This window comes from Meles meles, chromosome 18, assembly GCF_922984935.1.
Source record: "Meles meles chromosome 18, mMelMel3.1 paternal haplotype, whole genome shotgun sequence".
Classification (NCBI taxonomy): domain Eukaryota; kingdom Metazoa; phylum Chordata; class Mammalia; order Carnivora; family Mustelidae; genus Meles; species Meles meles.
In genome coordinates, this window is record NC_060083.1 from 39,390,114 (window position 1) to 39,401,762 (window position 11,649).

General features: G+C 61.4%; 1 protein-coding gene across 1 annotated transcript; it reads right to left on the reverse strand.

Annotated features, from left to right (window-relative positions):
• Nucleotides 1-6,303: 6,303 nt before the first annotated feature.
• NXPH3 (neurexophilin 3) lies at nt 6,304-10,876 on the reverse strand. Its single transcript, XM_045983874.1, has 2 exons — nt 10,440-10,876; nt 6,304-8,067 (listed from the first exon to the last, which is right to left on the reverse strand). The coding sequence occupies exons 1-2, from the start codon at nt 10,491-10,493 to the stop codon at nt 7,363-7,365; spliced, it is 759 nt and encodes a 252-aa protein (XP_045839830.1). The 5' UTR covers nt 10,494-10,876; the 3' UTR covers nt 6,304-7,362.
• Between the last annotated feature and the right edge of the window lie 773 nt (nt 10,877-11,649).

An 11,649-nucleotide genomic window follows, 5' to 3' on the forward strand; every position in this document is an offset into this window, starting at 1 on the left:
CGACATGGTGCCGCCGTTCACACAGTCGGTTTGTCCCTTACAGTAACCACGTGAGCAGGTGGAGAAAGAACTGTGGCCCAGGGAAGGCTGGTGAGACCAGGTCACGATCACGTGAAACTAAGACGTCAACCCACCTCTCTTCAAACACATCGTTGCTGGGGCATGGCCTTGCTTTGACCTCAAGGTAGGGGAGCCCTGGCTCTCTGGGCTCCACCTTAAGCCGCGAAGGGGATCTGGGGTGAGGAGGCCTGTTTTAATGGAAAGAGTGTGTACTGGGTCAGGATTCAGAGGGCCCTGGCTTTTCCCATGGCTCTCAGTGACTCAGGTCGAGACCCTGCCCCTCACTGTGCCCTTGGAGCTCACCTGGGCCCCTGAAGACCCTTCTAGAGAAGATAACATACAATCCCGGGGACAAGTGGGTGGAGAGGTGGGGTTCTCTCCTAGCCAGGCAGTCGGGCATGGCAGGTGGGGACAGTGACTTGCCCTCCTGTCGTCACTTCCCCTCCCCAGCTGTGGTCATCCCTGGGCGGGGAAGGTTCGGTATGCAGGACATCGGGGTGCAGGGAGTTCATTAGCTTGGGCCTCGGAGGAGGGGCCTCTGGCTCTGGGGAGCTCCAGGCCAGCGGGCCAGTGGCACGGAACAGAGTCTCCATTCCAAGGGAGCAACAGCTCCTGTGCCCAGTGTCTCATTAGTCTAGAGGGGAAATCCACGTGTCCTATGGTTACAGCCCCTAAGTTGTCAGCCCTGCGGGCACAGCCTGAGTCAGAGATAGGAGCAGGATCTTCAGAGGGAGAGCTGTGGGGGTCAGGGGGCAGCAGAGGACACGGGATGGAGCACGGGGCAAGGCTGAGCGCAGGAAGAGGGGAGAGGGGTGGGACAGGTGGAAGCAGAAAGTTCTAGGTCCCAGGGAGTGTGTCCAACAGAGCGAAGTAGAGTGTCCCCAGCTTGGCTTTGGATGGAGAACCTTTGGGGTGTGGAGTGGCAGGGCCTGGTGACTCTGAATCTTGCCCCTTGCATTTCTCCTTCACCTTGGGGTTTCTTGCTCCCATTCCGACCACTGACATCATGCTGGCCTCGATAAAACGCTTCCTTGAAGGCCATGGCTCAAGTGTGGACGGAAACCTCTTTTGGATCTCCTGGCACCGTGGAGACCTGCTGGAACTTCCAGAGGCTTTATTAAACAATATTTGTTGAATGAATGAGCACTAAGGGAGAGAACAGATGGGTATTAGTGTATGATGTCCACAAGGCTTAAGACTAGCCAGGCTCACAGAGCCTGGGTTTCAGCATCTGCCCCTGCCAAGGCTTGGTGGGCTCTGGCCTGGCCGGGGTCCCTTCCTTCTGCCTTCCTAGGGAGGAGCCAGCTGAGGCCCAGCACCGTGAGCAACCTTATCGGTGCCCAAGTTCCTTTGGCGGATGTGGAGGTACCCCTGTTTCTGAAGCCGGGCCAGTCCAGAGGCATCAGAAGCATGCCTGCTCTTACCCAGAGTGCCCTGGGCAGGGCCAGGGTCTCAGGCAGCTCAGACCTGAGCTTCAGCACCCTATGGCCATCCCGGCGCCAGCCCCAAAGCAACCCTGACAGCATCGGTTTCTAGAGCCTGCCACTCTACTCCCCGGGGCCTGCTTGGCCCGGCTCCCTGGCTTGGCTGCAGACCAAGCCAGAGGCAGGGGCTGCACCGTCTGTTCCCTGCAGTTTGTGTTCACAGGGTGAAGAACCATCCCGAAAGCCTTTATGGAGTGATGGAAGGGCAGGCATTTCTCTGCCCTGCCCTCTCCCCTCCCAACACAGGGCCCCTCCTGCCGCGGACTTCCAAAGCTGTGTTGTTGCAGGTAATTAAAGGGTTTTAATTAAATTAGGATCCCATCTGGCTGGGATCAGCCAGGCCCTTAACGAGGATTGCGTGTCACCAACATCAGAATGTGGATGGGGACTCAGACGTGTGGGGGTTGAATTTGGGGACTGGAGGCCTTTCAGATGGGGTGGAGAATCCTTCGGAACCCTCAGGGACTCCCGGCCATGCTGCAGCAGCTCATTCCCCTTCCGAAAATGGAGGCTGTGTGCCCCGGTGTCAGGGAGCCAGGGGGAGGACCAGAGCTTTCCCAAGTTCGTTCTTGCCCACCGGCCTAGGAAAACCTCTCTGATGTGTGGCAAGATACGGGAGCATCCTCCTCTCATCTCTCCAGATGAGGAACCAGGTCCACAGTAGGGCAGCGCTCAAACCCATCCCCTGGTTTGATGGCGAGGTGGTGGGTGGGTAGGGAAGGGGGCAGGTAGCGATAGATGTAACTGTAGGAAATGGAGACCCAAAGCACCCCGGCTTACATAAGACAGACATTTGATTTGTCTCTCACAGTAAAGTCTGAGGGGGGAGGCAGGTTAGGGCTGGCATGGTGTTTCTGTCCACACCATTTTCTATTTCACGAGGCGTTCGGGAACCAAGACTTCCCCCAGCTCATTGCTCTGCCACTCCCAGGATGTGACTCTCATGCCCATGGTCTAAGATGGCAGTGAGAACTGTCTTTCAAGTGTCTTATCAACTGTCTTTCTAGAAGTTGCCAAATAGCCCTTTGGCTTACGTGTCACTGGCCAGATCTCAGTCACATGACCACATCTAGGCGCAAGTGAGGCAGAGAGATGTAGTATGTATCTCAGGCAGGCAGAAGCCCAGCTTAACCCTGAGGATCCCGTTCCTTCGGAAGAAAGGGAAATGGACAACATGGAACAATTCCCTGCCTCCTGCATTACGGGGCAGAACCAGGCTGGGAAGCTGGGTCTCCTCCCTCCTCCTCCCTCCAGCCCCCAGCTACACCAGGAGCAAGGCTGAAGCAGACATAACCCGCGTCCAAAAACAGACGAGGAAGAGGCAACATTTGTTGAGGAGGTAGTTTCATTTCCCCCGAAGTGCTCCAATGTAAATAGATCCCTAGGTTTCCACCTGAGGAGGTCCGGCAGATGACGTCCTTTGCCCAAAGCCACCCAGCCAGTTGGGACGCAGACACCAGTTCCCGCAAGCACACGTGTTGTCCATTCGGGGGCAGCCTCCGTGGTTCGGGAGATGGGCCTCGCGATGATGGACTGGAGAGCTTTGAAGCAGGCATCTGTCGCTTGGGTTATCTGGTCAGCTTTTGAGCTTGGCAGGCCGACGGCAAAGAGGGGTCCCGTGGAACCAGAGCCCAGCCACCGCCTCCTGAGTGCGGGGTCTCCTCCGGCGTTCGTGCCTTCAGGATGGCGACAGCTGCTACTCCGGGACTTCAGTGTAACTGGCAGGGGCCCCCCTGCATTCAAGCTTGCCTCCTCCTGGTAGGGCGGTTGGGTCCTCTCTTTGCCTGTCACCCCAGCCCCCGATTCTCCTTGTGGCACCACGGGACTCAGAGTCTCCGGAAGTAACACTTCTCTCTCCCACTCCCAGCCATGGTATTGAGTCACTTCCCAGCCCAGAGTGACTGGTTCACTGTGTCTCCCATACCCCCCCCCACAAACCTACCCAACTTGACATTCCAGGTCCCCGGTCACCCTCTGACCTTCAGCTGCCTCCACGTCCACGCACTCCCCCTCTCCCCCCTTCCCTATCCACCCACCACCTCGCGTAAGCTCTGAGCAATGGGCCTCGCCTCAGGAGACTGCCACACGCAAGGTCACCGGCATCCCTGCCAAGGATGGCGAAGGGGGTGACTCAGTTCCCGCTTGCTCATCCCAGGGAGGAAAAATGAGGGGGAAGGAGGAGAGAGGAGGGACCTAGACACCACTTGCTTTTGCCTCAAGCTTCATTCAGAGGAAGACTCGGCTTTGTCGCCCGTTGACCCGCCATGGATTCCCTCTTGTTAGCTTCGCAGGCTGCTGGGAAGATTCACCCCGTCACAGGTGGGGACACGGAGGCCTAGACAGTACCTGTGCCCAAGGCCGAAGGGCAGAGGCAGCCTCCAGGGGTTCTGAGAGCAAGCTCTCTCACCCGTGCCCATAGTACCGTTCTTGCCTTGGGAGATGTCAGTCTGACGAGGGAGGCACAGACTGGCCTCACGGGGTTACAGACCCTGGTTCCTCAGTCTCTTAGGACGATGTGGGCCATGACCCTTGCTCCCCTCGGATGAAGGAGAAAAGGACTCTGCCCCGGGGTGGCTCCCTAGCGGGGTTGAGCCGATGGGGGAACTGGACCACCGGACCAAAAGCCTTGTCACAGCAGGGCAGTGGTGGGGGAGGCCAAAGGGCTGGGGTGGGAGTAGGACCTAGAGCTGCTTCCTGCGAGAGGAGACAGGTTCATTCCAGAGTAGTCTGCTCCCCTGTGTTTGAATGGCAAGATCAGACGATCAGAGAGCACCTGGTAGTGACTGGGGGTCCATCTCCCCTGGGAAGATGTCATGGACGTCGCTCACCAAGGGGAGCAGAGGTTGTGCCTTTGTGATGAGAGACAGTTAGACAGACCCCTTACCTTCATGAGGACCATGGGGACATAGGAAGTATCTGGTGGTGGCCAGAGTATCAGGGCCCAGAGGTCTATTCCAAAAGAATTACAGCTCAGGAGAAAAACCTATTAGCAAGATCCTAGCAGAGAGGAGCAGCCAGGTTAGCGGGGAAGGCGGGAAAGGAGGGAGGAGACCGAGGACTGTGTGCGAGGCTGAAATGAAGTTATTGAAATGAACGCACCCCCTGCCCAAGCAGACTGCGTGCCAAGCGGGCCAGCCCTCCAGCTGTCCGCAGCATCTGGCTCTCCACAAAAGAGGAGCCGGAGCGGGTGGGGCAGAGGGTCCCCCGCTTCCTGCTGCTGGTTCCACAGACCAGGTGAGGAGGGCTCGGGGCCGCTGACCTGCTTCTCTTCCTCCAGCGCCCACACGGCTGTGGGAGGAGGCGAGTCTGGAAGGCATCCGCAGGTGATAGAGTCCGCCAGATCCCAGCAGACCCCCCCCACCCCAGCCCCGGGACAGAGCCTGAGCCCCTGGGCCTGTCTGAATTCTGAGCACCTGCCCCCATGGCCCAGCGCGGGGAGGGGTACGGAGGGGAATGTCTCAAATCTCCGCTTGGGAGAGGTGACCTCAGGAGTCATGGTGGAGGGGAACACTGGAACCGGAGTGTGAGCTTGAGTCACGTGCCCTTTCTGGGTCACTTCTTACAGCAAGATAGCTGCTAAGGCCTTGCCCAGCTCTGCTCTGCAGTGAGAGGAGCCCCGGGCCGTGCTGAGTGCCGGTGGGCAGGGGAGGCAGGCTGGGGGTGGTGGGACCACCTTCCCCACATGCTAGGATGTTCCTTGCTCTGGCTGCACGGCTGGGAGGGGCCCAGGGGACCTGAGTGCTGCCCTCCCAAGCCAGCAGACCTAGGATGGCCTCATAGGGGGTACTGCGATCTTGGTACTTGGGGCTCAGCCTTCTGCTCACTGAGCCCCAAAGGGCCCAGCTGACTCCCAGGCAAGACGCCACCGGCAGACATCCATCCCAAGGCCCTCCTCTCGGCGGGGGCAGGGCAATGACTGCAAGTCTCCTTCTGTCCCCATTTCCCCCCAACCTGGCCTGTTCCTGCCCCAGCACGTTATCAGACTGAACCCCTGACACCCCGAGTCCCCGGAAGGGCCCTTCCAGGAGATTTCCCCAGGAGAAGGAGCTGGAAGTCACAGTTGGGAGAGAGCCTCAGAGGGGTCTGTTCATGTTAGGGAGCCAGAGCCATAGAGGACAGGAGAGGCCATACGAGTGGTCCTCAGACTGTGGTCCCTGGGCCAGGAGCATCGTTGTCATCAGAAAGGCACATCCTTACACCCCAGCCCGGACCTAGTGGATTGGAAACCCCGGAGCCCAGAAATGCATGTGTTACCCGCCACTCTCCGTGATCTGGATGCCCCCACCCATGGGAGAAACTCTGGGTTGGTCAAGCATCTCATTTCACAGAGAAGGAAAAAGAGACCCAGAGAGGAGCATGGAGTTATCCAAGGCCACGGCACAAAATACTGACAGAGCGAGAGCAGGGGGCCCCCCACCCCGAGCCCACCCAGATGGCCACCTAGGGAGACGACAAGGAGCACAAGGGGCCATGCCGCCTACTAGCTTTTCCTCCCCAAGTGGCTTTGCGGCTCCACCCCCGCCCCCCAGGAGCACCAGGGGCTGTTGGCCCAGCCTTCCCGACAGCTCCAGAAAGGGGGCTGGAGAGGGAAGCTCTGAGCCCTCAGGGAGCAACAGCTCCAGCAGAGCCCCCCAGCTCTGGTCTCCAGGGCTCATCCCTCTGCCCTCTGAGCGAGGCTGGCTGGTTGGTGGGACACCCAGGCCCTTACCCTCCCTGGACAATTCAGAATCCAATGCCTTGGGAAAGCTTTATTCCCGGCTCCAGAACAAGACTCGGCACACAGAAATTGACAATCAGGTGATTCCACACCCCGCCCGCCCCTCCCCCACCCACAGTCAGACACCATGGAACAGGTCCAGCACGCCCTTGACAGTCTGGCACCCCCCAGCCCCATGGGCCGAGAGGGGGAGGTGCCGACCCTATCCAGGGGAGCCCCAGGCCGGCGGGCTGGACAAGGACACTCCCAGAGGAGCCGGCAGGGGGCGGGGGGGCAGAGGGACACAGCGCAAGGGTGGGCTTCCATCTGTGGCCTTGGTGTTGGGAGAACCACGATCACCCTCTGTCTCAGCTTAAGGATGGGTGTCCCGTCAGCACAAGGCGGGGCGGGAGTGAGGGAGGACACAGCTGTGGCAGGAGAGAGAATTTCGGAAAGGGATGGCCTGGCTGGGAACAGAGGGTCTACTTGTCAAGACATCAAAAAGACTTCAAGGGTCACCCCTTGAGCCTCAAGCCAAGTTCAGTACACAGTCCAGGACATGGGTTTACGGGGCTGGGGGGTCCCCTCCGTGGGGCACGAGAGTTCCTCCTGCCCCCCCTGCCCCGCTCCCCTCCCAGAGCTGGCTCACAGGCTGCCCCATCTCTGCCATCCTTTGTGGCCTACTTGTGTCCATGCTGATGAAATGCCCCTCTCCTTGTTGCTGCTCTTCCTTAGGACAGCGAGGAGGGAGCCCAGGCTTTGGGTTCCTCTCCAGCCCTATACTGGGGCCACACTGGTCTGCCTTCCCCAGAAGCCTCCCAGACCCAGCATCTTCTTGCTGTGCAGTGGGGAAGCCCCGCGGGGCTGCCCAGAGAACCCGCTCCTCCTCCAGCGCTCCCATGTCCTAGTCGCTCCGCAACCTCAAGCTGGGCCAGTGCTTGGGACTCCTTCCCCGCCACCACTGGAGACTGGGCCTGGCCCCACTCGATATCTCCTCCTCTCCAACCCCCCGCCCCTGCCTGAGGTCCCTTCCCTTCCCTGCCCAGTATCCAGCCAGATGGCCTCCTCCATGGGCAGGCCTGTCCTTCCAGCCCTGGCCTGGCCTCTGTGGCCTGCCCAGGGTCACCCCGAGGGGTAATAGGGAGTATCGCTGTGGTAGTTGTAATCCGGGCACACCTTCTGGACCAGCCTGTAGTCTGTGCTGTAGAAGGCGATGTAGACACAGACGACTTTGAAGGGCTGGGAGCAGCTCCAGGTGGCGGAGCTCTGAGCGTGGTCTCGGGAGCAGGTCTTGGCCGGGTCGTGGGTGCAGAGCGAGGTCCGGCGGCCCCGTTCCACCTTCTCCCACTCCATTCGGCAGTTGAAGATTTTGGAGGCCTTGGCTTCGATGAAGATCTGTTGCTCCTGGTGAAATTCTACAGCTTTACTGGGGGGCACGAGGCTGATGGAGATGTTGCCTTGGCCGGTGGCATTGTGTCGAAAGTGGACGCTGAAGGTCCCGTTGCCGTGGTCCACGATCTTCCCCGTGACGAGCAGGTTCAGGGCCACGGTCTTGATGTTGGAGTAGAAGTCACCCCAGCCAAAGATTTTCTTCACCTTGGCCGAAGGTGGGGGGCTGTGGTTTGGGCGGTTGGGGGGCTGCCCAAGGACACCCCATGCCTCCCCAGGCGGAGCCAGCAGCCCTAGCAGAGTGGAGTTGGCCAAGGGACGGGACTTAGGTGAGATGTGGCCCCGCTTCCGAGGCATCCGAGGCCGGGGCTGGCTCTCATGGTCATCGTGCTCAGGGTCTTCTGAGCCAGGAGGGCCATCATCCAGGCCACAGATGACCTGTGGAGGGAGTTGGGAGGAGAGTGAGACCCCCGTCCCCAGAGGACCTAGGAGTTCTGGTCTCTGTCCTCCACCAACAGCCTGTCCCTTCCACCGACCTGAGGTTGAGGGACCCCTGCACATCACCCACTTTCGCTAGGGGTTGAGTGTGCACTCTGCCTTGTGTCACGGCCCCAGCAACCCTGCTGACATTCAGGTCACCCCCACCCCGTCCCTCCCACCATCCTGCCTTTGGCGGCTACTCTAAGTCTGGAAGCATGATCAAGAATTCCCTCCAGCAGACCAGAAGACATAGTCCCTGCCCCTAGGGAGTTTCCAGTCTGATGGGGGAGGCCCAGCTCCTGATCCTGGGAGAGTCCTCACCTGTCAGAGGCGTAGCCTTGTGCTGCCGGTGCCCCCGGTCTTACAGGAGAGGTTGGTTATAAGGTCACAATTTCACAGAGGAAATTCCCTGCCTCTGAGAAATTCACAAGGTGATGGGAAAGCATAGCCACTGCCCTGAAGGAGCCCCGAGTTGAATAGGAAAGCTCCACCCCTACACTGGGAGAGACCCCGGCTTGGCAGGAGAGGCGCAGCCCCTGCTTTTTGGCATGTCCTTTTCTGTCGGATGAGACATCGCTACCCTTAAACCCTAGGATATTTTGTCCTCTGAGGCTGAGACCCAACAGACAACAGAGTAAGAAAGCAGTGACATTTCCAGTCATGTACAAATGCAGTTTAAGTTTGGACAGGAGGACTAGTAGGAGCCCTAGAGTGAACTCCACAGCCAGGAAGGCCAAGATATGGACAGTCAAAAACTCAGGGGATCACCCATGAGGACGTGCCGGGGCCCTATTGCTCCCCGAGGCAGGAGTTCTTATGCCCATTCTACAGATGAGGACACCAGGATTGAAAGGTGACATCCCTACAAGGCTGAATCACACAGGGTCAGCCCTTTCATTCCACGGCTCCCTCCTGGCCTTACGGACCAGATAGGGTCGTTTATGGAGGTTCTTCCCAAGCCCAGGCCCACTGGAAGTCTTGTGCCAAACTGCTAAGCCTTGGCCAGCCAATGCCGGATCGGCTACGGCAACAGGCAGCACCTGGGAAGGCCTCCTGGAGGGGCTGTGGGGCGGGCCAGCTGGGCAGTGTAACCCAGCTCGGTCACCCAGTGGCTCAGGAGGGCATCAGGGAGTAGAGAGGTCTCCTAAGGGCGGCAGTGGGAGTGTGCTTACTCAGCTTCTAGAGTACTCGCCCTGCGTGTCTGTCTTTCCAGCGCTAGGGGCTCCAGCTCACAGCTGGGCAGTGTTTGGGTTTCAAGGGTGGCCCCTGGGATGAGGATGAGGGAGGCCCGAGGGCTGGCCTCTGGAGGGCTCCAAAGGGACCCCGGGGTCTCCATGCTCCCCCTCCCTCCACCCCTCCCCCGTTCTGGCCTCAGCTATGCCCGCAGAGGTGTGCCAAATGACCCTACCCGCTAGGCCCCAGGGGTAGGGCAGAGGGACAGCCAGGAGGGCCCCAGGCTGCAGCCCCGTGTTACTTGGCTCCCGGGGGTTCGTCGCTCAGTGGCTGGAGGGTGGGGAGAAGGGCCGCAGGTGCGGATAGAAGGAAAGGGTGCTTCCACACTGTGGCAAAGGGGAGGTGGCGGGGGGGGGGGGGTGTTATTGTTTTGAGGAAACGGGCAGGTCCTGATGTGGGGCCGAGGCTTCCCTACGGAAGGACTGGGGCCGGGGGGCCGGGGTGGGACTCCCGGGTGTCCCGGGCGGCAGAGACGCGGCGAGCGAGCGCTCGGGGAGCGGGCTCTGGGGCGCTCCGCTCAGCTGCCGCGGGCGCCCGGGGCGGGAGCCGCCTGCCCAGGTCCTGTGGGGCTCGGGCTGCGCGCAGCCGGGAAAGGAGAGGAAAACAACAGGCGGGGAGGGAGGGAGCGGGAGGGAAGGCTAGAGCGGGCGCCGCGGGGGGCCGCCCCCTGCCTGGACAGGCTCTGCGCGCCGGGGGACCCAGGTCCCGGGCCCTCGGGGTCCCTGAGGTCAGAGAAGAGCCAAGGGCCCCAGACCTGGCAGGTGGTCAGCTCCGCCGCCCACCCCCATACCCCTTCCGCGCGTCCCGGGGCGCCGGAACCGGGTCGAGGAACCCTTGGCGCCCCGCTGCTGGCCTTTTCCCTCGTGCTGGTCGCACCTCCCGCCGCCGGCGGCCAAGTGGGTGGGCCAGCCGCGCACCCTCTCTCCGCCCCTATTAACCCTTGCGGGCCAGTCTCGGTCCTCGGACCCGCCCTCTCCCCCGGCCTCCGGGCTTCCCCCTCCATCCCGGGGATGTCGTGGGGAAGGGAGAAAGTTTCCGGGCTCTCCCCCGTCCTCCGGGCCCCCGCCCCTCCGCGCAGCTCCCCGCGGGCCACTCACCAGATAGAGGCTTCCCTGCACTAGGAACACGAAGCAGCAGCGAGTCAGTTGCATTTTCCTCCTTTGCTCTCGGGCCCCTCGCTCTCCTCTGTTGCTGCCGGGCTCCCAGGCCCCTGCCTCGCCCCTGCTCCTTCAGGCGCGCCGTCCCATGCTCCAGTCCCCGGCGGTTCGCGGCCCTCCCCTCTGCCGGGCGCCCGGGACCGACCCCGCCCCCTCCGGTCCAGCTGTGCGGCCGCCGCCCCCCTCCCCCGGCCCAGCTGTGCGAGGCGCGGCCCCTTCTCGAGGTCCCAGATGTGCGCCCCAAACGCCTCGAAGGGCCCCAGCCGCGCGGTGCCTCTGCCGCTCCAGATCTGCGCTAGGCGCCCCCCTCGGTCCAGCGGCGCCGCTCTCGCCCAGATGTGCTGGGGACCCGCGCGCGCGCCCGTCCCTGGCGCTAATTCCCCAGACCAGACGGCCCCTCCCGCCCCGTCGCGGCGCGCCCCCTGGCGGAAGCCCCTAGCCGCGCGGAGCCCCGCCGCCCGCTCCCGGCGCAGCACCCTGCCAGACTGGAGCGCTCCTGGCGCCCAGGCGGCTCCCGCGTCCTCGTCCCTCCCACCGGCGGCGGCGGCGGCGGCGGCGGCGGCGGCGGCAGGTACGGTGAGCCCAGCCGGTACCTCCGGAGTTAACTCCTCCCCTGCCGGCCCGCAGCCCGGGGACCTAGGACGAAGGGGACAGGACGCGGGGGCGGAGGAACTCTCGGCCAGGGGAGGAGAGGATGTTGGCCCTGGGATGAGGACCCTACCCTTTCCATCCCTCTGGCAAGGCGCCCGTTTCTCTGCAGCGGGCAATGGAAATCAGCTGTTCTCCCCGAGTCCCAGGAGACCTGGACTTGGGAAAGGTTATTTTTTCCAAACCCATTCCTACAGCCGATAAAGAACGCCAATAACGAGGAACCTATCCCCATAGCTGAAAGTCACTTTGTTTCTGCAGGACTTGTTTCTGTGCTGAGGAAGTTCTTCTAGATGTCTAGCTTCTACTCCCTCGTCACAATGTCAGTTTTTTCCTCTTCTGCTTTACTCAGAGGGCCTCGGATAACCACCCCCACTCCTGCACGCCCTGTCCAATCATTGTGACAGGAAACTTTCGTCCAGGGTCCTGGGCTGAAAAGGTCACTAGGGGCCAGTCGGAATTCTGGGGCTGGGGTTAGAGGTAAGCCTCCCAAGAAGCTGAA